Raw genomic sequence first — 25851 nt, 5'->3', positions numbered from 1 at the left:
GTCGCTCTGGATAAGAGCGTCTGCTAAAAAATGACAAAAAAACAAAAAAAAAAAACATCTCAATAGGTGGTCCAGGTATCCTCATGACATGGCACAAGTGGGGGTTGTGGACCTTTGTTCTCTAATGCTCCTCTATTGTTCCTCAAGCAAGGGAGGAGTCTGATGACATCACGGATCCCCATTAGACCAACTCCTTGAATGACCTACTCCTTTTTTCTTCTTCTACTCCTTGAAGTTTGCAGGTGTCTAGAAAAAACATTTTTTTCCTCAAAACAAATTTGTTTACCCTTTAGTGTGTGTGCTTTACTGTATTTATACTTGGGATATCGCTTTTCAACAGTAAAAGTTAAAAAAAGAGTTGGAGGATGTCTTTAAAACACCTATCCAAAAGTTGAAAGATCTGGCATGCATCAGCAACGCCTGGGCAGAGGATTACAGTGCAAAACACCACTGGAGTATACCTCTATCTCTCAATATTAGCCACAATTTAATTTGATTTGAGTGATATAAAATAAAAGTGTACTATACGTGACAAGTATCGTTTTTAGGTAAATGTTTTATCCATAAATAAATATATATATATATATATTTTTTTTAATCCATTGTGGGCTCTGCCTGTCAAGCAGCAGAAGGGCGCATTTGCCCATTTAGCAAGCTAGCTATAAATAATGTTTGCAAGTTAGCTAGGAACTGTGTAAAGTTGCCTGACCATTGTGGTAAATTAGCTATGTACTTTTTTCTCCAACCAACGTATCTATGCATCATCAACGCCCCGGCCGAGGAACGAGACCATTATCATGTTTGTATCGTGCAGGAGAAATGGTGATTCAACGGTCTTAAAACAATGTTGATAAGGGGATAATGTTAGCTATCTGAGTTTCACGTTTGAATGTCACATGCACAAGTACAGTGAATGCCTTTCTTCACTATACTTGTGCATGTGACATTAAAACTTGAAACTAAACTAGACTAAACTTTCAAACATTCTTTCTAGCTAGCTTGCTAGATGGGCAAATGCGCCCTTCTGCTGCTCGACAGGCAGAGCCCACAATGGATTTAAAAAATATATGGATAAAACATTTACCTAAAAACGATACTTGTCACGTATAGTACACTTTTATGTTATATCACTCAAATCGAATTAAATTGTGGCTAATATTGAGAGATAAGAGATATACTCCAGCGGTGTTTTTTCACTGTAATCCATTGGAGCGGTTTGCCCCACAGCTGGAAATGGATTTTTTTTATTTTTTTTATGTAACGAAATATGGCGTTATTGATAACAACCTGTTGCGCGCACGTCTTTGCGTGGACACTCCCCTAGAGCGTACGTGCGCGCACCCTTCTATCGCGTGGTGGTGGTGATCATCCATATTGCTGCTTAGTGGTGGAGATTATCTTGTAATTTTAAAGTCTCTCGGACGCTTTTTTATATGTTTTAATTCAACACAAACCACTCTGCGTCTTAGACTGAAGGCTATTTGGTCTAGGGGTGGAGTGGAGTAACGATAGAAACGAGTTTACTCGAGGAATACTTCACATTTTATTTCTTGAGTTGAAAGGCGAATTTGGGGGATATCGTGAGGAAAAGGGGAAATGGCCACTCAGGTGGAGACTCTCCTACCCAATAATCCTCTTATCAAAGAAGAGGAGCATGGGCATGCGAGCAAGATGATACAACACGGAGAGGACTGTCTGGAAAAGGGGGCCAAACAGACGGGTGTTGCCGACGACGGCAGCAATATGAAAGCAGACAACTCGGAACAGGGGGGGGTCGCAATGAAGGAGCAAAACTCCAAACAGGCTAAAGAAGAGAGTAACAATCAAGAGAAAGACATCCTGGATCAAGAGAAGCAAACGACTGGACAAACGGAAGATTGTGTGAAATGTAGCAAAAATGAGTTTGCTGAAGCACCCCCGCCCAAGGTGAACCCATGGACTAAGAAAATGAACGCGGTGACCGTGGTCAACGTCAATGGACAAGCACATCATGGTTTGTATTCCTCCCATAACAACCATTTTCGTGGTGACTACTGGGTTTATGATGCATTCACCTGAGCCACTTACAGGCCACACATGATATGTTGCTGTCAGATATGATAGTAGGGAGTTCCTCGCAGGATAACGCTGCATTGCAAACTTGCTCGCCCTCTCTTGCTCGCATGTAGTAGACTGCTCTAACTAGTTATATATAGAACAAGGCCCCAAACTATTTCTGGAATAGTCGATTGTAAGCTTCTTCCACGATCTAATTGGAGTTGACGTTCCAAACATCGTACTCTGTCACCTCTTTCAGAAGAACGCCTATTTTGTACATTTGTGCAAATGCAATAACAAACGTTGGCTAGCTAAGTTTTTTTTTTTTTTTGCCAGTGTCAGGCCTCAGTCGGGTACAAGTTGAACCCAGCGAGGTTTCATGTGTCGTTACACTTACTAGACACATCGCCTGGGCGAATTAGTGTAATTTTTCTTTGCACGTTTATGTATTTTGTGCTAGCTGCCGATTAAGTGACTTGCTAACTAATTTAACTAGTTAGCATGGCTGTATAGACGAACTCTAAACTGAAGCAGCAAAGGCACATTACTACCATTGTCACGGGTGGCACGCGTTTTACGTTTTAACGTTACTATTAAACGCCAGGTATAGCTTAGTCATTTTACCAGGCACTGTTTTGGTCCAGCTTTGTGGAGCACTGTTTACACGGACATACTGCCAATTTATATTTGAAGCTCCCTGTTTTCAGTTGAGAAATATTAGCCCTACACGCTGAAAGTGAGTGCTGATGGCTAACAATAGCAACTGGGCCTAACTAGCTAATCCTCATGCTCGAACTAGCTTGGTAAAGCAGGCATATACCGGAATCCAAATCACGTTATTTATAAACACTACACTTATGGCAGATCATTTGACACGTTGCTAAAATGTATAAAAGCAGCCCTGGAAAATATTTGCTCAGTTTTATCCAACACTTAAGTCGTTAAAACAAATAGCAACGTTTATTGGAACGTCACGTGTCATCTCCACGTGTTCCCTTCCACTAAATGCCAAGGAACAATAATTGTATTATTGTAGCTGTCCGTGTTTTACTACGCATTTCTAACTATTTTAATTGGTGTCTGTCGTAGAACATACCAAGTTATGTGTTCAGATTAGCCTGTCATTACGGGCAGATAGCTGGCTCTTAAATTGTAATGATTCGTCATGGCTACATCCGTCGCATGATCACATGCTAGCTTGGTGCTAGCCACTAAACTAGTTAGCCCTTTGCTATGCTAGCCACTTAGCTAGATATAAACGTGGACAACCCAATTCGGTTGCTTGTGGCCATGTCGCCAGAGACGAATAGTCGGATCCGCCTGGTAAAGAATACTAGGTAGAAAGAACGTCGTTTTAATAGATAGTTCGCTAGTTTAGTGTTAGCTGTGTCACCACATGCGTTTGACACAGAGATTGGGAGGAGACCGGTTGCAAAATGTGTGTATCCCAGAATTCCACAGTGGTTGTGTCAAGACAACGTGGTCTCTCAGCCATGTGATTTTTCGATATCGTCGATTATAACGGCGATAACTAATTGTTGGTACATTCGAACAGCATATCACAGCAGAGTGGGGCCGTTGTCATATTATTTAGGGCCCATTGTTTGCTTGGCTTTTGCGGGAAGGACAAAACAGGCGTAAACAATGCAACTAGGCCTCACTATTCGGACGCTCTCCCCCTCCCCCACGCACAGTGAGCCAGTTAGCTACTAGCTAGTGTTGCTAGCATCATCAAGTCTGCCACATGTTGTTTTGATACATGGCGAAATGTTATGCATGAATGTGAAATCTGATGGGAATTGATTCAACACAGTTTTCTTTTAATCACTAAAGCTGTCATTCGGTGTAAAAATTTAATCTAGTTGGCATGTACAAATATTGTCATGTTTGCCTAAAATCTATTTCATGGCATCTCATTTGCCTGAAACGCCAGTGATATTCACTAATCATTGTCTACCTCGAGAAAAGCTGGTTAGGACTCAAATATGGATGTACAGTGATGATCTGTACATGAAGTATGGTACAAGTTGCGCAATAGGCCATATGTCTACATCTTTACAGGTCCCTACACATGTCTGTGTTTTTAATAAAATCAACTATATATGCATTGAGCTTGTCTGATGCTTTAAGCTCACTGTTTGATGAAATAAGATGCAAATTACTTGAGGGAACCAGAGATCAAGATAACCAGAAGAAGAAAAGCTTACCCTGTCCTGACCATCCTCCTCTACCCTTACTCTCTGTTTGTTGCCGGTAATGGTGTACACGAGGAGTCCAACTGGCATTCCATATGAGAAAGTTTGTTATCTTACCATTTCTACAGAGATCTGCGTGCCAGTAATGGTTTTTCTATACACGTTTTCATGGAACAGTTTCATTTATAATAACGTCTTCGTATATCTCAAAATAATTGTCATGTGGTTAATCAAAAGTCTATCCAAATCTAAATGAAAAATGATACAAATCTAAAAAGTTACTTTTATTGCCAACTATGTAAAAATAGCCTATAAAGCCAACAAATAAAAACATTGCAACCTGCAGGTAGAACATATCCTGATTTTAAAAACAAATGTCCTATAACACTGGCTAAGCATGGCCTGTCTGCAACGAACTTGAAACATTGAATCAACTAATAACTTGGGTCCAGCCTGAAGCTCCTTGCAACATTGTATAAAATATTCTGGGCCCTCAGAGTTTACTGCGCCAGTGTACAAAGGATAAGAAGTAATCAGGTAGGCCTATTATATGACGTTCCCATTGGATCAGAGCATGTCATTTTCCCATTAACACTGAGTGGTTATCAAAAGGGAGAGAGCTGGAAAGATTTTTCAAATACATAGAGGAATTGTCATTCTCAATGGATGTAAAAACAGACTTACATTTACGTCATTTAGCAGACGCTCTTATCCAGAGCGACATACAGTTAGTGAGTTCATGCATAATATTTTTTATATATATATTTTTCATACTGGCCCCCCGTGGGAATCGAACCCACAACCCTGGCGTTGCAAACGCCATGCTCTACCAACTGAGCTACATCCCTGCCGGCCATTCCCTCCCCTACCCTGGACGACGCTGGGCCAATTGTGCGCCGTCACATGGGTCTCCCGGTCGCGGCCGGCTACGACAGAGCCTGGATTCGAACCAGGATCTCTAGTGGCACAGCTAGCACTGCAATGCAGGGCCTTAGACCACTGCTTGCTGTTTTGAGGTGAAGAAAGTATTACTTTGAGAAGCTCCACAGCTCATTAGTGGTGGTGCATTAAGCCAATCAGAAATACTATCAGACCCCAAAATGGGCACATTTATATGCCTACATTTGCGCGAAGGCCAGGTAGCCTATAGGCCTACTTCTATGCTTAATCAGGTGCTAGTCCTTACTCTGCATTGACAGACGCGCTCCGAACAAAAGACAATGACTAAATTGACAACTCGTAAATAGAATGAAATAAACCAAAACTTGTTTCTCACAAGTGTAGCGTAGGTTGTGCGCTCTGCAAACAACGTGTCCCACTCCGACAATGAGAACGGTAAAAGACTGGAATAATAATATATTGAATGCGTTAACAGACATTACCGTAACCAAACCAACATTGTAGATTAGGAAATTATGGGAATTAATGGTCAATGTACTACTGGTGATATGTAACAGGGAATTGATAGACACTAACAATCAAACGCAAACAATTCACACAGTGAAGTTATGAAACAATGAGCGTGAACAAATTGGCGGGAGAGAGTGCATTCTGGAGAGAGACGTGCATTGTGCATTTTAGCCACACTCCCCTTCTTCTTGGACTGTGCCGTCTCCGTGGCCTCCGCAATGCATTAGTTCACTGAGATGGACGCTAATAAGACGGGTGTCGTGTGCCATAAAAAAATATATATATTTACTACTGCTCGACTAAAAAATTGTGGTCGTAAAAATCCTATTGACCAAACAATCGACCAGTCGAATAATTGGGGTCAGCCTTAGTGCTCGCATACTCCCTTAAGACTTTCGCTTGAAAAAAGCTGAACTAGTACTGTTTGTCCATTTTGAGATGCCGTAGCCAGTGTACACTTCCTCAAAATAGTCATATTTAATCTAACTTGAGATCTGACATTAATTTTGATGTTTTGCTCAGGAGATCTAAGTCGTGCAATTTTACATCTAACTAAGCTGTTTAGTGCAGTATTTCTAAATGGAAAAAATTTGCATGAAAAAGAGTCGTCTCTCGTTGAATGACAGACTTTACTGAATAATCCCTACTGTTGACCAATCACCGACGAAGGGGCGTAGACTTCGGCTTGCCTCAATAATTTTTTATGCCCGAACAACCCAAAAAAACCTTACCGTAGTCCAAAACAAATAAAAACGTCATATATGCACAAACTCTTCCCGAACTGTTTCGGCTGGGACGCATGCGGACGCCTTTACTGTCTGCTTACTAGTTGGTGTAAATGAAGTTCTCTCGCTGTAGTGAGTGACGCTAGGCTGCAATCAAGTTACAACTGTGGTGCTCTTTTGTCTTAATTTTGTGATTAAGTGTTCGTTATAAGTCTGCACGTGAATGCAGCAGATGCAACAAGATGTTGATGACAATGCTGCTTTCCACTTTGATTCTTAATATAAACCCACAAGCGTTCTATAATTACACCATTGGGTATCTTAATGTCTGCAAACAGTTTGTCTTTTTCTTAATAAGTTGTGGCTAAAATAAATCATGTTAGATGGTAATCACTAGTTAGCTGGCTAGCTAGTTAGCTAATAAATGTACAGAGTCAGCGCAAACGTGGCTAGCTAATAAATGTACAGAGTCAGCGCAAACGTGGCTAGCTAATAAATGTACAGAGTCAGCGCAAACGTGGCTAGCTAATAAATGTACAGAGTCAGCGCAAACGTGGCTAGCTAATAAATGTACAGAGTCAGAGCAAACGTGGCTAGCTAATAAATGTACAGAGTCAGAGCAAACGTGGCTAGCTAATAAATGTACAGAGTCAGAGCAAACGTGGCTAGCTAATAAATGTACAGAGTCAGCGCAAACGTGGCTAGCTAATAAATGTACAGAGTCAGAGCAAACGTGGCTAGCTAATAAATGTACAGAGTCAGAGCAAACGTGGCTAGCTATACACCCTGATACCAGTGATGGTGTTGACCTAGATCAGCATGATGTTTGTGCAACAGTATCTTCTAAATCAGAGAGGAATAGGCGAATTGTGAATATGTTAGCTACATGAAGCTACATTAAGTAAAGGGAAAACATTTAGTGTAGCCAAAGATTATAGGGTCCCCCTGGGAAACACTGACCAACACTTTGGTTCCTACCCTGTCACAATAACTCCTCCCTGGCTTTTTCCTAAGTTGTAATGTCAAACACTGTATTCGAAGTGTATTCGAAGTGCCCACTTATATTTTATTTTAATTTTAAAAACTATTACGTTCCAAAAAGTAGGTGAATAGACAAATAAAGTGCCCACTAATATTCTAAATATAGAATTAGAAGAATAATTCTGTTTTCATGATTCCAACAGTTCACCAATGTGTTTTGATCTAAATCGCAAGGCAAATTGCAATTGCAATATTTGGTTAAAAATAAAGCCTCCATTTTTTTTTTTTTTTTTTTGGGGGGCCCATATCGTGCAGCCCTACGTGGAAATGTCTCAAATGAGTTGCAGGAAATGCAGAAATGTATGACAATTGTGAAAATTATGCGGTTTAAGTTTGTTTGTTTTTATACTGTTCAATCAGAATGGAGAAAGACCCATTGAAATCACTTAGAATTTGTGTTGCCACTCTAGGGTCATGCACAACTCATAAAGCAAATTTAGAACTTTTATTATTTAAAAACATAAAATACCGTCAAAAAATTTGAAGAATATTGTGATATGATATTTTTGCCATATCGCCTAGCCCTAGTTTGTGGTGGAATAGACTGTCTTTTTTGATGTCAGGTTCCCCCCCCCCGGTTGCCATTTGACCAGACATTTTGCACTATATATTCAGCTCTGAGTTTTTGGTTGAGAAAGCCCCTTTTGGGTTCACTGAGGTACCAGTCTACCAGAAAAAAAGGCTAAACTATGGGTAGTGAAGTCCTCCCTTCCTTTCTCTCGGCTGTTTCGATAGATCAAGCCGTCTACACAGGTTTGTCTCTCAGCTCTGGCCTTTTTTATCTATAAAGAGCTGCATCTGTCTGGGCACAGCGATTATGGACACATCCCAGTGAAAGCTCACTGTTTTAAGGGTGTGGGTGGGTGGCCTCAGGCAGAGAGACAGCGACCTCCTCTCTGCAGCTCAGCCAGCACTCTAGTGTCTGAGCCTGTTACTCAGCGGGTGGTGATGTCACCCTTCTGATCATGTGACGCTAGCAAGAGTCTTCAAGAGATGTCTGGGGAAGGGAGGGAGGGAGAAGCTGTGTGGCTGCTGGCAACATGCAACCTGTCTTTTCCTCCATATTTGGTTCTCACTGGTCTCAGTCATCCTGTGTTGCAGCAGCTCTGCCGCTGGCCTCAGTCATCCTGTGTTGCAGCATCTCTGCCGCTGGCCTCAGTCATCCTGTGTTGCTGCATCTCTGCCGCTGGCCTCAGTCATCCTGTGTTGCTGCATCTCTGCCGCTGGCCTCAGTCATCCTGTGTTGCAGAAGCTCTGCCGCTGTGCTCCTTGGATCTAATCCGGCCCAGTTCTAGTTCAGCTTCTGTCCGAATAACTAATGCTTCTAAAGAATAAACAAGATTCATTTGGTATCTTTTCATGTCTGCTGCTTGAAGATTTAATAAAGCACTTCTCACATGCTCTAATTTAAGCTCTCAGACAGACATCCCATTTATAGGTTGCTTGCTTTGCTTGTCTTGTTTGTGGCAACTGAGATGTTAATGCAATTCCAAATGCATAGCTAGCTGGTTAGTTATGCTTCTCACCGTGGCTAGCAACACAGCTGAGCACAGTACAAACGTACTACGTGTCCTTCAGTAGTTACATGGTTGGCTAGCTAAGCATATGGGGTGGCAGTGGCCCTGTTCCATTCTGTCTCTGTCTGGTGGCTCTCTGCTCACTAACAGGGTTGGATGAATATTGCCCCCCCCCCCCGGTACGGTATTTATTGGAGACCTTGGTGCTTACGTGGCACAGTGCTTATTAATAGCCCCCATATCGTTATTTATATTTTTTTTTGGGGGGGGGGCTGTTTTCAGAGACTCAGTGCACTGTAACTCCCCTGAGAATGAGGCTGTGGTCTCCACCTGACGAGGTTTGGAGGGGATGGAGGGGGCTATGATTATGTGCGAGTAGGATGGGGAAGAGGGAGTGACGTGAGGTGGATAGAGGGAGGCTGGTGGGGGGGGGTGGTGGCCATGACAGCTGGCTAATGCTAATCATTGCCTCTGGCTGTCTGTGCACGACTGCAGAGACTTGCTCTGATCTTGACTGCAGGGAGGGAGGGAGGGAGGGAGGGAGGGAGGGAGATGATTGTGAGAGGGTGATTGAGAGAGAGGGTGACTGGGCGTAGTGCTGCGTTTCCCCAGGAGCTGTCACAGGGGCTGCAGCCCACGTGGTTGACGATCCCTCACAGGTGGAGGCTGAACCAGAGCGGCTTGCTGCTGGGCTGAACACACAGACTTTGGGGTGGTGTAACAGAACACTTCTCCGTGGTGTCATACGGTTGAGCACACTGCTGCACTTCCATTGAAGTCCTAACCCCACACACCACACGGTCATATATATATATATTTTTAAAACTAAAAGTGTGATTTGTTTCAACTTCTTTACTTTTGAAAAAAGACAACGGCTGATAAATCAGATCTAGAGACATTTTCCTTTCACCTTTGTTTTTACATTGTAATACTTTCCGTCAGCTATACTGAAATTGTATTGGAATATGAACGGAGGCTCTATTTATCATATCCCAGGTAATTACATTTCTTTCTGATAAGGCACGGTTGGTTGTGCCTTATCGCTGGTATTCAGCACTACAGGCTACAGCAACGATCATCAACTAGATTCCTTCCCTACCCTCTCTTTCCTTCTCTACTTACAGTGAAATGCTTACTTATAAGCCGTTAACCAACAAACAAGTCTTAAGGGAAAAAAACGAAAAGATAAGTAAAGAATAAAAAATTATTAAAGAGCAGCAGTAAAATAAAATAACAGTAGGGAGGATAAATACAGGGGTTACCGGTACAGAGTCAATGTGCGGGGGTACCGGTTAGTTGAGGTAATATGTACAGTATCAGTCAAAAGTTTGGACACCTACTCATTCAAGGGTTTTTCTTTATTTTTACTATTTTCTACATTGTAGAATAATAGTGAAGACATCAAAACCATGAAATAACACATATGGAATCATGTAGTAACCTATAAAGTGTTAAACAAATCAAAATATATTTTATATTTGAGATTCTTCAAATAGCCACCCTTTGCCTTGATGACAGCTTTGCACACTCTTGGCATTCCCTCAACCAGCTTCACCTGGAATGCTTTTCCAACGGTCTTGAAGGAGTTCCCACATATGCTGAGCACTTGTTGGCTGCTTTTCCTTCACTCTGCCGTCTGACTCATCCCAAACCATCTCAATTGGGTGGAGGTCAGGTCATCTGATGCAGCACTCAATCACTCTCCTTCTTGGTAAAAATAAGGAAAAACCCTTGAATGAGTAGGTGTGTCCAAACCTTTGACTCGTAGTGTACATGTGGGTAGGTAGAGTTATAAAATACAGACCAAAAAAATATATACATTTGCGTGCCTGTTGCTGACCCTGAACCACTGATTAGCAGACGCTCTTATCCAGTGCGACTTACAGGAGCAATTAGATTTATGATTTTTCACCTAGTCGGCTTTGGGATTCGAACCAGCGACCTTTCTGGTTACTGGCCCAACGCTCTTAACCGCTAGGCTACCCCTGATATAGGCCATCCTTCTCACAGCTGCCCTTTTGAAATATAATCTGATTTGCATGGAGCACAGTGTGGACGGCCTAATACCCACATGGATACATCGTTTACCACTGAACACCCATCCCTGAGTTTGGTCCATGTTTAGTGAACCGTTTGAAGAGAGGGCAATGTACAAAGTCAAGCTTTTCAATCCCTCTGACCGTTTGGGGAAAACTGCATTACTGCAGTCCCCGGATCATCTTAATGTCCTGCGTCCAAACCTTAGGCTGTGTGTTGCGAGTTTGGGTTTGTTCCATTGGCTTGTTAGCTTTTTCAGAGAGCAAGACACTTTGGCCCAGTTCTTTTAATCATTATGACAATGGGTTTGAGTAACACTGCTTACATTTATTACATTTACGTCATTTAGCAGACGCTCTTATCCAGAGCGACTTACAGGAGCAATTAGGGTTAAGTGCCTTGCTTAAGGGCACATCGACAGATTTTTCACCTAGTCGGCTCGGGTATTAGAACCAGCGACCTTTCGGTTACTGGCACAACGCTCTTAACCACTAAGCTACCTGCCACCACTTAAGCACGAAACGCAGCATGTTAACTTATCTTTCAGCATGAATTTTTTTTATTTTTTTTTATTTTTTTTTTGAAGGTCTTACTGAAAACACCCTGAGTTCACAATCAGCTTTGCTGATAACATTTTTTTTTTGGTAGGATTTTGACAGTTGGGGACATTTTATCTTTCAAGTTAATGTTTAATCTTTTTTTTTTTTTAGAGCAGAGTACATGCACCTTTTATAAAAATGAGACTGCCTTGTTGCGGAGGGGAGGCTGTAGCTTGGGTAATAAATAAAATAAAAGCAAAATAAATTGGTGTCATCAGCCGTGGACGTAGCTTTTGGCACGTCAACACCCAATCTATTAAATAGTTGCGAAAACCACGTTGTAGGCACATGTCAATCAACATAGGCCTACACCATCCCCCAAATCCCAATATGTTAGGGGGGAATAACTGGGAGGGATTACCGGGGGCGCGCAACTGTTTGCCCGATTCATAATGTCAGAAGCGTTAAACTTCTTTGACAGCCATTACCTTTGACTGTGGAACACTCGGGTAATTCGACCCCCTATCAAAAAGGTCAGAAGGTCATTGGAGAGGGTCATGCTAAAACCTGCATTCCCAGTTCTGGGCTCCCCTTTTTTATTCCGATTAGTTCAGTTCCACCCAGCCCTCGTGCCCCTTCGCTCTGGATTGGCCCAGTTGGCTCTGCCTTTTTTTATTTGGTAACCACACATTCTTTTATTCAGACTTGTAGGTGAAAATCTACTGAAATCTTGTTAGACAGGGGTAAGATTAATATGATGAATCCTGTAGAAGGGTTGGTTGTTTAGCAACAAGTATGGGGCAAAACAGACTGTTGGCTTAGATTGTTGACAACATAATACAATTATTTTGTCTCCAATGTCTATTGAAAACATAAAAACATTTGCATAATGAGCACTTGTCTAGATGTGTAAAATGACTCTAACTGTAACAGTAAATGTAACTAGTGTTAGTGCTGCAATGACTCTTGACCAGTTCCCCTTATTACATTTTTATTTATTTATTTATTTGTCATTTAGCAGACGCTCTTATCCAGTGCGACTTACAGGAGCAATTAGGGTTAAGTGCCTTGCTCAAGGGCACATCGACAGATTTTTCACATAGTCGGCTCGGGGATTAGAACCAGCGACCTTTCGGTTACTGGCACAACGCTCTGCACGTTGAGAAACACATTAGAAAAGCTAATCTCTGCCCATTTTTTTTGTCCTTGATTACAATGTCCTGGGTTTCATTTAGGGAATCAAAATGTTGCCATTCGAAACAATGTCGTACATAAGGATTTGCCTTTTCATTTCTACATACATACAGTGCATTCGGAAAGTATTCAGACCCCTTCACTTTTTCCACATTTTAAGTTACAACCTCATTCTAAATTGGATACAATTATTTTCCCCCCTCAATCTACACACAAATTCCCCATAATGACAAAGCGAAAACAGGTTTTCAGAAATTGTAGCAAATTTATTAAAAATAAAAAAACATACCTTATTTACATAAGTATTCAGACCCTTTGCTATGAGACTCGAAATTGAGCTCAGGTACATCCTGTTTCCGTTGATCATCCTTGAGCTGTTTCTACCACTTGATTTGAGTCCTCCTGTGGTAAATTCAATTGATTGGACATTATTTGGAAAGGCACACACCTGTCTATATAATGTCTCACAGTTGACAGTGCATGTCAGAGCAAAAACCAAGCCATGAGGTCGAAGGAAATGTCCGTAGAGCTCCGAGACAGGATTGTCTCGAGGCACAGGTCTGGGGAAGGGTACCAAAAAATGTCTGCAGCGTTGAAGGTCCCCAAGAACACAGTGGCCTCCATCATTCTTAAATGGAAGACTTTTGGAATGCTGTGGGGGATGTTTTTCAGCGGCAAGGACTGGGAGACTAGTCAGGATCGAGGGAAAGATTAACGGAGCGAAGTACAGAGAGATCCTTGATGAAAACCTGCTCCAGAGTGCTCAGGACCTCAGACTGGGGCGATGGTTCACCTTCCATCAGGACAACGACCCTAAGCACACAGCCAAGACAACACAGTTGTGGCTTCGGGATAAGTCTCTGAATGTCCTTGAGTGGCCCAGCCAGAGCCCGGACTTGAACCCCGTCGAACATCTCTGGAGAGACTTGAAAATAGCTGTGCAGCGACGCTCCCCATCCAACCTGACATAACTTGAGAGGATCTGCAGAGAAGAATGGGAGAAACTCCCCACATACAGGTGTGCCAAGCTTGTAGTATCATACCCAAGAAGACTTGAGGCTGTAATCGCTGCCAAAGGTGCTTCAACAAAGTACTGAGTAAAGGGTCTGAATACTTATGTAAATGTGATATTTCCACACAAAAAAAAAATACACTTTCTATAAACTGTTTTTGCTTTGTCATTATGAGGTATGATGTGTAGATTGATGAGGAAAAAACAACTTATTCCATTTTAGAACAAGGCTGTAACTTAACAAAATGTGAAAAAAGTCAAAGGGTCTGAATACTTTCCGAATGCATGCATGCATGCATGCATGCATACATACATACAAGCTGGTGAAGAAGTGAACACAAAGCGGCCATGTCCTGCTCCAGTTGGAGATGTATAACTCTTAGCGGAGACAGGCCCAACATCCCACCACACACACACACTGCTGTTGGCCGCTCACCATTTATTTTGTAAGTGGCTTTGGCTGAGTTTGTGTGTGTGTGTGTATATATATATATATATATTTGTTTTTTTACTTCTCACTGTGTGTCTGGCTTTGTCCGAGGCCATGATTGCCAATAAGGAGATTTACACAGATTTGCACGGCGTGTCAACAGCCCAGCAACTGAGCAGACATACCCAACCTCACCGGCTCAATGCTGCCTTCTTAGCTTCCTTATGGTGGTCAGTTGTTGACTACTTTCATGGCCCTCGGGTTCACAATGGACACAGGCTTTGGTAGAGTACAGTATGGGCTACATAATAAGATGAATGTGAACTCAGGTCAGGTGCAGTATGTTCTCCACCAGTCCAAAAAATCGACTTAACACAGTGCTCTCTTTTTAGTGGCTCCGAATTTCAGCTGTATCAGAGAGCACATACTTCAGACAGTCCCATGCCATTGCTTAGGACCATATCAGCAGTTGACTGTGAATGCTTCCCAAATGGCACCCTATTCCCTATATAGTACGCTACATTTAACCAGAGCCCTATGGAGAACTTTGGAGGACTGCGAAGGTTCATAATGTGCTGTTATAACCTCCTAAAATGAAAAAATCTGACGTTCTCAATAATGGTCTCTATGAGATGTACGTACGAGTTAATGTTGCATTTGTGCACGGAATTAGTATTTCAAATGAAGAGAAAAGTGGTGCACTATATAGGGAATAAGGTGCCATTTGGGATACAGCCTGTGTTGATGTACTCGCTGTGACCCGGACGGCGTTCCTTCTGCCAACGCCGTGAGCATCGGACAGCCTCCTCACCGACCCAGAACATATTCCCAGTTTTGTTTCTGCTAGTGGGGTTGAAGGGATACACGTGATTTACGTGGCTCCATGACTGTGTAGTTGTTAGTTCATTCCAGGACTCGTTAAATCCTAAAGACGACTCGGGTTTGCGTCCCAAATGGCCCCCTATTCCCTATACAGTGCACTACTGCTGACCAGGGCCCGTAGGACTCTACGAAGGGAATGAGGTACTATTTGGAATGCAGCAACCAAGACATTAAGTAGAACTCAATTTGTAAGTCGCTCTGGATAAGTGCGTCTGCTAAATGACTTAACTGTAAATGTAAAAACTCATTTCCCCTGTTGCCAGTTTTTTTTTTTTTTTTTTTTTTTTTGGATGGCTGTAGAAGGCAGACTGTGTTGTGATGTCCACCATCTTTGTTTCTACAGAGCCGCCGCCCACAACAGGCCCAGCCAAGGTGGTGAAGGCCCCAAACCCCCGGCCTCGGAGAGGAGGAAAGGTAAACATCCACCTGCTGCTGGCCAATCCATAGCCTGTGTGTGTGTGTGTGTGTGTGTGTGTGTGACTGAGCATATGTGTTTGTGTGTACACCCGAGGCTATGCTGACGAACAGTCCATGCTTCCTGGTATGTAAATGATAGAATCCCTCTAAAGTGCTTCATTCACACAGTTTGGATTCTTATCTTTGTTGTAAAAGAGGCCCTATTCTGGGCCACACCCTGTTGATGTAGTGGAGCTTTAATATGGTCAGCATAAATACATGTTGGCCTTCCAAATGGCACCCTATTTCCCATATAGTGCCCTGGTCAGGGAATAGGGTGCCATTTGGGACTCAAGACTCTCTCTAAAGAGTGTTAAATATCCCTGGACGGTCTTTTTTAGGTTGGAGATTTTGGCGACGCTATGAACTGGCCAACCCCAGGGGAGATCGCAACTAAAGAAACGCAGGTAAGTCAGCGCCCGGAGATAGAACTGCTGACACACACATACCCACACACACACACACACACATACCCACACACACACACACATACCCACACACCCACCCACCAGTGGCCAGTTGAGTAGGGCACAGTGCTGTTTTCAGTAGTAGCGAACACATAGCCTCTCTAGACATCAGGTTTCCTCCCCAATTTTTTTTAAATGTTCCGTCTTAAAACGTCTGTACATAACAGAAGTTCAGCTTGGCATAGAGGGACTACGTCACTAGGCAACAGTGACTAGGCAACAGTCACTAGGGTCTGGTTTCAACGATGGACTCTTTAGGCATAGAGGAACTACGTCACTACCTACGTCACTACGTCACTATCCGCTTGAATACAATACTAAATAGTAGCTAGCAAGATGGAGATCAAGGAGTTTCTTTTTTATTTACTTTTTTTTGTGCTTATTTTTTATTATTTTTTTTCTCCGAATTTCGTGATATCCAATTGGTAGCTACAGTCTTGTCCAATCGCTGCAAATCCCGTACGGAGGTCGAGAGCCATGCGTCCTCCGAAACACGACCCTACCAAGTAACACTGCTTCTTGACACACTGCTCGCTTAACCCCGAAAGCCAGCCACACCAATGTGTCGGAGGAAACACTGTACACCTGGCGACCGTGTCAGCGTGCATGCGCATGGCCAGCCACAGGAGTCTCTAGAGCGCGATGGGACAAGGGACATCCCGGCCGGCCAAACCCTCCCCTAACCCGGACGACGCTGTGCGCCGCCCCATGGGTCTCCCGATGTCTGCGACATAGCCCGGGATCGAACCCGGGATCGAGCCCGGGTCTGTAGTGACGCCTCAAGCCTTAGACCGCTGCGCCACTCGGGAGGCCCAGGAGGTAATGTTTTATAGAGTGCATTTCACAGGTGGCTAGTTCGCGTCAACTACCTTAACTTAAACCACTGCAAAGGTTTTGCCTGCAAGCTTGGGTTTCGAATCGCAACGTTCTGGCATGTCTGCTTCGTTGTCTGTTGGGAAGTTGCCAAAAGAGTCTGTCATTGAAACCAGACCCTTGTTACTGTTGCCTAGGGTCAGGTTTTTTTGTTTATTCACAAGGAACAGGACCTCTGCAGTCAGCCTCAACCAGTCTCAACCAGTCTCAACCAGTCACCTTGACTTATCAATTAATAATACCTCTTAGAACAGGAGACTTGGTCTAACGCCTCATTGGTGGGAAAACAACAGTGTGCAGGCCGGGCGGGCGGGGACACTGAGGAACAGCACAGGAGAATAGTGATGATGATGAGGAGACGTAAATAAAGTTGGCTCTTTATTCCCCCCTGTTTATGACGCTGCTGTGGGTGTTTAGTGGTGTGGGGGTGGGGGTGGGGGGGTAATTGTAGAGCGCGCTCAGACAAAGTGACTCGACTGGCTCTTTTGTCTCTCTGAGATCTTAGGTCGTTCTGCTTCGTCCTTAGTTAGCAACACACGGTAGGACTACTTGCACACAGCATAATTATTTTGTGTCCCAAATGGCACCTTATTCCCTACATAGTGTGAGGAAAATAGTATATTTGAGAGCACACTTGACTATGGTCCTGCAGTTAGAAAAATACCCCCACCCCCACCCCCCGAGAGGTTTAGGAGCCCCTCCCGAGAGGTTTCGGACCCCCGCCCGAGAGATCAACTTGAGAGGGCAAACATGAACTCCAAGGCTCAGGACTGCAGGCTTAAATATACATCTGAGACGGGTAGAGGACTCACCAGCTCTGCATGTAGCAGTGCAGTCCAGTCACCTGAGGCATCCATACATTCCGTCTTCCATTTTCCCAGGCGGCGGGTACCACGGACGGAGGATGCAACTCATTTGTGGCCTCTTAAAGTAGCATAACTCCGCAGGCTATTTCTGACAGCTGGGATCGGGGCGATAGTTTGTCACTGGCAGAGTAAACCCCTTTTTTAGACAGGCGGGGGGCGAGGTGAGGAGTGGCTGCTGCGTGCGTTCTGCCAGGCTAGCGCAGGCCTGAGGAGATGTAGGTCAGAGCAGGGCCAGGAATAACCAGGCCTGGACGGGTCCCTATAGGACGGATGCCCTTTTAGGGATCCCCACAATAACCCCCGGACCTCTGCTGCTATTCTGGGGGGTTGTCGGCAACCAAACTTTTCAAACGCTGCTAAATCAGTCCGTTTCTCGAAAAATTAGGTAACATCATTTGATATTGATATTTTAGACCTTTTTTAAAGCTTTAAAATAGATTGCCGTTTTCCCCCAGAAAGCCTGTGAAGGTGTATTGTCATTACTATGTCCCAAGGGCCATTGTATATATTTTGATAAGACTGCTTCACTCATAAAATGTCCGTTTATTAATTGAAAGTGCGAGAATAGTTCAATTATTTTAGGTAATTTCTAGAATTTATTGGAATTGAGGTTCACACTTCAATGTTGTTTTCTCAGTGGTTAGGTTTGTGAGTGTAGTTTTAATGTGTGTTGTTGGGTGGAGGGCCTGAATTTCGGTGTCACACCTCAACTGCCACAACCCTCCCCAGACACCAAACCTCTTTAGAAACTTCTGACAATTCTGTCCACAGAATGAGAACGTTTTCTATAGAATTCTGCCCATACAATGTCAGCAAATTCAATTCTATAGAATGAATCAGCATTCTTGCTCTTTAGTTTAAGCAATCTCATAACAATGACAAATTCCATACAATTTTCAATACACACCGGTTACATGGCATTGAACACAGACATATACACGTCATCATCATCATCATCTGTCATTGTCTGTGTGTTGTTGAAATTGCAACAAACAAACAAAATATTTTCATCCAGGACGCAATCCTGTGATTGTGATTGCGCCCTCTTGTCCTAAAAAAAAAACCCCTCCCTTCTGTCCCCTGTACTCAGATTGAAGTTGTGACTGGGATTGTGTCATGCCCCATGCCCGTCAGGCAGATCAGAGAAGTGGGCTCCACACGGAGATCCCCAGTAAGTTCACCCTTCACATGGACCTGGAGCTGCCTGGGCCAGGAGCCTCCACGGCCTCCTGGCTCCATAGAACCTGAATGACCTGAAACACGGGATACTCAGTAGGAGTATAGTGGGATGGCCTGCTACCTGGGGTGACGTTAACCAATCAAAAGCTTGCTTGGGGAATTAATAATAATGGGGAGACTGTTGCACTGACCTTGATCTTTTTAAGCCTACTCCTGGGTTGAACGGGACTACCAATCAATGGAGAGCCAGCATGAAAATGGTTTAGTCCAAGCGTAGACATAATGTGGGTCTGTGCAACCAGCAGTTTGTGTATGTCCAGGAGCATGATTGGGGAGTGGCCTGCTGGTTGGGGTGAACATAACCATTGGAAGCTTGATGAGTGGTGTTGATTTTAACTTCCGATCACACAAAAGGAATCGGTATTACTTCAGATTCTTCAGAAATTGGTATCAGGTGTGCGTGCAGTGGCCACAGGAAATTAGCATTATATTAGGTATTCAGTGCTCAATGGCCATTAACTTCCCATGTTAGGCTATTGGTTTTCCAGTAGTTTGCTCATTTATACTTAGTAATGTTAACAGCTATTCTGGTTCCTGTTCAAATACAGAAAAGTGTGCAGTTCTTCTGTTTGAATGTGATTGCATGGGTTTGTACAGCGAGTGAGTTATCTTAACACATTTGAATGGACATCCCTATTCCAGTGCATTGTTAGGGGTGTCTTTGCTAACTAGGTGACTGGGTTTTTTGTGGATTACTTAATTTTTGCGACACGGTAAAAAGAAAACATGTAAAAAAAAAAATCCTAAATAATGTTGACGTGCGTGTAGTAAAAGTGTGAAAACGACTAGCCTAGTCTTTGCGAAACTAACCCTTCAACTGAATGCTTTGCATCGTCTTCCTATGCAAAGTGCCCGAGGGGAAAAGTTATTTAGCTTAGTGAGTGAGCTCAAACATCAAGTGAACTAAACTTGCATTTGATTTGACTAAGTCTCAAATTACACGCTGCATGACTAAATGAGCAACGTTGATTACACACAGGATCTGTCTCTAAGCAACTCTTTGGCCATGTCAAGACTTGGCAGCTAATACAGTTTTTTTTATTCTGATCATGGAATTTCTGATCACGGAATTCCGAACACATCATGTCCACACGTTTAAATGTGTCCACCGTGTCCATATTGTGGATTCCCTTTTCCCCGCACTATATTAAAATGCCAGTGTGCATACTGCAAACGGTGGTGGAACAGGCTAAATATGATTCCACAACATCAACTTGATGGCTGTAGCTCACTAGCCAGCTAACCTCTGTAGATAGCCAGGAAGCTAGCAAGGAAAGCTAAAAGGATTGCAAATAGGTTACCATAACTCTAGTCAAACATTTTTTTTATTTTCTTCTATATATTAGCTAGCTGGCTAGCATTTGAGGCCAGCAAAACATGTTCCTCACACGCTCTGAACGTATTTCCTTCAACGTTATGATGAAAACATGGCCTCTCGGTCCCAAAACACACGTTTTTCTGGATACTTGTGGGTGGAGTGCTGATGACGTCGCCCACTGTATGCACTTTCGGTAGCCTGATTTGTGTCTGAGGAGAAATCTGCACACAATGCGGCCCTGACCACCACCTGTCAGCCAGATCTGAACACAATGCGGCCCTGACCACCACCTGTCAGCCAGATCTGAACCCAATGCGGCCCTGACCACCACCTGTCAGCCAGATCTGAACCCAATGCGGCCCTGACCACCACCTGTCAGCCAGATCTGAACCCAATGCGGCCCTGACCACCACCTGTCAGCCAGATCTGAACCCAATGCGGCCCTGACCACCACCTGTCAGCCAGATCTGAACCCAATGCGGCCCTGACCACCACCTGTCAGCCAGATCTGAACACAATCGGACCACAATGTGACATTTGTGTGTGAATGTCGACACATTTGGCTGAAAATGAAATCTTAAAAATGTATTTAAAAAAACACACAAAAAAAACAAAGGAAAATCCGCCTCAGTCTTCTAAAAGCCTAACAGCGGGACAATTAAACAATTGTTTTATGCCAAAGACACCAGAATAGCTTTCCAAGAGGCGTTGCGTGTTCCTGAGCGGTCCGGTCTCAGTCCTGACTTAAAGTTGCGTGAAAATCTGAGAAGGTTTGAATATTGCTATCCAGGCAAAGTTAGTTTACGCCCAACATCAGTGCCCGACCTCACTAATGCTTGTGGCTGAATGGAAGCAAGTCCCCGTAGCAATGTTCCAACATCTAGTGGAAAGCCTTCCCAGAACAGTGGAGGCTGTTATAGCAGCAAAGGGGGGGGACCAACTCCATATTAATGCCCATGATTTTGGAATGAGATGTTCGACGAGCAGGTGTCCACATACTTTTGGTCATGTAGTGCAGCTAGCTAGCTAGCCAGCCAGGCCAGAGAGCGAGCATTGCGTTATGGGTTTTGTAGTAGACTTGAGCTGCAACAGTTTTTCACATGCTGCTACCAACTTTATTTTAACGCGGTGTTTTCCCTATATTAGCGGTGATGGCGCGCTGCTGCTAAATTGTGGCGCCAATAATTTTCAAAATGGTAAAACATTTTCAGTGTGAACTTAAATGACTAAAACCCAAGATATGAAGTATGTAGAAAATATATTGGAGCAATAAGATCATCTTTGAGAACTAAATAATCATCAAAATAAAAACTAGACAGTCAGTGAGAATGTAAAGTATAAAGAATGTCATGGCATTCGGCCCCTATTGATTCTGTTATAACGTTTGAGTCACTCAGATGGCATAAGAACACAGCATAAGGCATGGCAAAATGTCTAGAATTGCAGGAAATGAGCTTTAAAACCATAAAATGTTGTCTTGCCCCATGGGAAATGTCTAGAATTGCAGGAAATTAGCTTTATAACAGGAGGAGGGCCTTTAACACGCCGCCATTGGCCACACTTACTACATTGGCCACACCACACACACACACTAACTAACTTTGCTACCACTGCTGAAAAATATCCTAGACTAAAAAATTTAACATTTGTTGACAAAAAAATATTCTCACATAATATTAGTGTTATTTTTACGCTGTAAATAATAGGAATTAGGGGTTTTGGGTGGTCTCTCCTCTGTGTACTGTAGGTGAGTGACCTGTGACCAGCAGCCTTCGTGTTTGTCCCAAATGGCATCTTATTTCCTATTTACTGCACCACCTTTTGGCCAGGTCCCAAATCGAGTATAGGGTGCCACTTGGGATGCACACTAAGTGACGCTCCTATACCCGGGTGGTAAACTTGGGATGCACACTACCCGGGTGGTAAACTTGGGATGCACACTACCTGGGTGGTAAACTTGGGATGCACACTAAGTGACGCTCCTATACCCGGGTGGTAAACTTGGGATGCACACTACCCGGGTGGTAAACTTGGGATGCACACTACCCGGGTGGTAAACTTGGGATGCACACTACCTGGGTGGTAAACTTGGGATGCACACTACCTGGGTGGTAAACTTGGGTTGCACACTACCCGGGTGGTAAACCCTGTGTTAACCTGCTCCCCAGGCCCCTAAGAAGCCCGTGGTGAAGAAGGAGTGGAAAGAGAAATGCGACGCCAATGAAGAGAGCAAGGAGAACCGGAAGGCCAGGTCGGACGACTCTGGAGAGGAGAAGAACGGAGACGAGGACTCTCAGAAGAATGGACAGAAGAAGAAAGGTGGGTTCCTTTTACTTGGATTGACCTCTTATCTTTAAAAAAAAAAAACGAAAAAAAAAACTAAACTACAGTGTAGAAACTGTGCGTGTTCACATATGTAGACGCTGGAGATGGTGAATATGAGGTTAGGAAGTGGTGGAGTTCAGACAGCGGCTCAGAGAAACAGAACCTTGTGTGGCAGGACGTCCAACCTTAGGGCTTTTGGCACAGAACAAATGTTTGTCTGAACACACAAACTGTAACAAATAGACTCTACAGTCATTGTATTAACATGATGATGGCGTGACCTGATTTAACAGTATTTGGAAAAGCTGTCTGCGTTTTAATTTACTGCTGTAGGCTTAAACAACGTAGGAATATCCATTCCCACGTGAGGAAAGTGAATCATGTTTAGACAGACAGCCTTGTGGCTGCTACACCCACACTGAGTAGGAGGCCATGCAGGCAGGTGTTTTGGCAGCGATAAAGGGTTGAAATTCCACCGGCCTGCCAGCCAGCGAGTGTTTTCCTCACTGACTAGAGAGAGACTTCCCGTGCCTCTTTCTGGCCCTGCAATACTTTTTTTTTTTTTTCACTCTGTCCTTCTCGCTCTCCCTTTCTCCCTCCCTCCCCTCCCTGGGCACCCCGTCTTCAAAAGACTCGCCTCTGGCAGACGGTTCAGGTCAATCACAACCAAACCTCCTGTCACCTGAACAGCTTTATCCCCCCTCTACGCTGGGGCCCTCACCAACCGGCCACCTGGTCCATGTTGATCTTCCTACTTAGACTATGCACCCTGCACTATTCATCCATGGACTATGCACCCTACACTTTCATCCTACAACTGCACATTGCACTCTGCACTACCTTAGGCCCCTGCCACTGACAGACTCTCATATATATATATATATATACACACACACACTTACTACCGGTCAAAAGTTTTAGAACACATACTCATTCAAGTTTTTTATTTTTTTATTTTTTTAAACTATTTTCTACATTGTAGAATAATAGTGAAAACAAACTATGAAATAACACATATGGAATGATGTAGTAACCAAAAACGTTTAACAAATCAAAATATATTTTATATTTGAGATTCTTCAAATAGCCACCCTTTGCCTTGATGACAGCTTTGCACACTCTTTGCATATATATATCTCTCTCTCTGTTGAAGTCGGAAGTTTACATACACTTAGGTTGGAGTCATTAAAACTCGTTTTTCAACCACTCCACACATTTCTTGTTAACAAACTATAGTTTTGGCAAGTCGTTTAGGACATCTACTTTGTGCATGACACAAGTAATTTTTCCAACAATTGTTTACAGACAGATTTCACTTATAATTCACTATCACAATTCCATTGGGTCAGAAGTTTACGTACACTAAGTTGACTGTGCCTTTAAACAGCTTGGAAAAGTCAAGAAAATGGCTTTAGAAGCTTCTGATAGGCTAATTGACATCATTTGAGTCAATTGGAGGTGTACCTGTGGATGTATTTCAAGGCCTACCTTCAAGATCAGTGCCTCTTTGCTTGACATCATGGGAAAATCAAAAGAAATCAGCCAAGACCTCAGAAAAATTTGTAAACCTCCACAAGTCTGGTTCATCCTTGGGAGCAATTTCCAAACGCCTGAAGGTACCACGTTCATCTTTACAAACAATAGTATGCAAGTATAAACACCATGGGACCATGCAGCCGTCACACCACTCAGGAAGGAGACGCGTTCTGTCTCCTAGAGATGAACGTACTTTGGTGCGAAAAGTGCAAATCAATCCCAGAACAAAAGCAAAGGACCTTGTGAAGATGCTGGAGGAAACAGGTACAAAAGTATCTATATCCACAGTAAAACGAGTCCTATATCGACATAACCTGAAAGGCCGCTCCTCAAGGAAGAAGCCACAAACTACGGTTTGCAACTGCACATGGGGACAAAGGTCGTACCTTTTGGAGAAATGTCCTCTGGTCTGATGAAACAAAAACAGAACTGTTCAGCCATAATGACTATCATTATGTTTGGAGGAAAAAGGGGGATCCTTGCAAGCCGAAGAACACCATCCCAACCGTGAAGCACGGGGGTGGCAGCATCATGCTGTGGGAGTGCTTTGCTGCAGGAGGGACTGGTTCACTTCACAAAATAGATGGCATCATGAGGAAGGATATATCGAAGCAACATCTCAAGACATCAGTCAGGAAGTTAAAGCTTGGTCTCAAATGGGTCTTCCAAATGGACAATGACCCCAAGCATACTTCCAAAGTTGTGGCAAAATGGCTTAAGGACAACAAAGTCAAGGTATTGGAGTGGCCATCACAAAGCCCTGACCTCAATCCTATAGACAATTTGTGGGCAGAACTGAAAAAGCGTTTGCGCGTAAGGAGGCCTTCAAACCTGACTCAGTTCCACCAGCTCTGTGAGGAGGAATGGGACAAAATTCACCCAACTTATTGTGGGAAGCTTGTGGAAGGCTACCCAAAATGTTTCACCCAAGTTAAACAATTTAAAGGCAATGCTACCAAATACTAATTGAGTGTATGTAAACTTCTGGCACTCTGGGAATGTGATGAAAGAAATAAAAGCTGAAATAATAATTATCTCTCTTCATTTCACATTCTTAAAATAAAGTGTTGATCCTAATTGACCTAACAGGGAATCTTTACTAGGATTAAATGTCAGGAATTGTGTAAAACTGAGTTTAAATGTATTTGGCTAAGGTGTATGTTAACTTCCGACTTCAACTGTATATATGGTTATTCCTGTGACTGTAGTCATTTTGCTGACCAATAACCGTCATCCAAAATTCCATGAGCGTCACAAGCCTAATCTCTACACATAGTTACAGTGGCTTGCGAAAGTATTCACCCCCCTTGGAATTTTTCCTATTTTGTTGCCTTACAACCTGGAATTAAAATGGATTTTTTTGGGGGGGGGTTGTATCATTTGATTTACACAACATGCCTACCACTTTGAAGATGCAAAATATTTTTTGGTGAAACAAACAACAAATAAGACAATTAAACAGAACTTGAGCGTGCATAACTATTCACCACCCCAAAGTCAATACTTTGTAGAGCCACCTTTTGCAGCAATTACAGTTGCAAGTCTCTTGGGGTATGTCTCTATAAGCTTGGCACATCTAGCCACTGGTATTTTTGCCCATTCTTCAAGGTAAAACTGCTCCAGCTCCTTCAAGTTGGATGGGTTCCGCTGGTGTACAGCAATCTTTAAGTCATACCACAGATTCTCAATTGGATTGAGGTCTGGGCTTTGACTAGGCCATTCCAAGACATTTAAATGTTTCCCTTTAAACCA

General features: G+C 43.3%; 1 protein-coding gene across 4 annotated transcripts in view; it reads left to right on the top strand.

The window, feature by feature from the left end:
- Window positions 1–1329: 1329 nt before the first annotated feature.
- LOC121579125 (la-related protein 1-like) overlaps window positions 1330–25851 on the top strand; it is a 58854-nt gene continuing 34332 nt past the window's right edge. Inside the window, exons 1-5 of one of the 4 annotated variants that reach the window (XM_045224217.1) lie at window positions 1330–1993; window positions 15363–15433; window positions 15817–15882; window positions 18772–18852; window positions 22407–22557. In XM_045224217.1, the coding sequence (XP_045080152.1) occupies window positions 1597–1993; window positions 15363–15433; window positions 15817–15882; window positions 18772–18852; window positions 22407–22557 (766 nt within the window). In that variant the 5' untranslated portion in view covers window positions 1330–1596. The remainder of the gene's footprint in view (window positions 1994–15362; window positions 15434–15816; window positions 15883–18771; window positions 18853–22406; window positions 22558–25851) is intronic. The other 3 variants (XM_041893438.2, XM_045224216.1, XM_045224218.1) reach the window with 3 other exon arrangements.

The sequence above is a fragment of the Coregonus clupeaformis genome, chromosome 13 (assembly GCF_020615455.1).
Source record: "Coregonus clupeaformis isolate EN_2021a chromosome 13, ASM2061545v1, whole genome shotgun sequence".
In the NCBI taxonomy this organism is placed as follows: Eukaryota; Metazoa; Chordata; class Actinopteri; order Salmoniformes; family Salmonidae; genus Coregonus; species Coregonus clupeaformis.
This window is presented reverse-complemented; position numbering and strand designations above follow the sequence as displayed.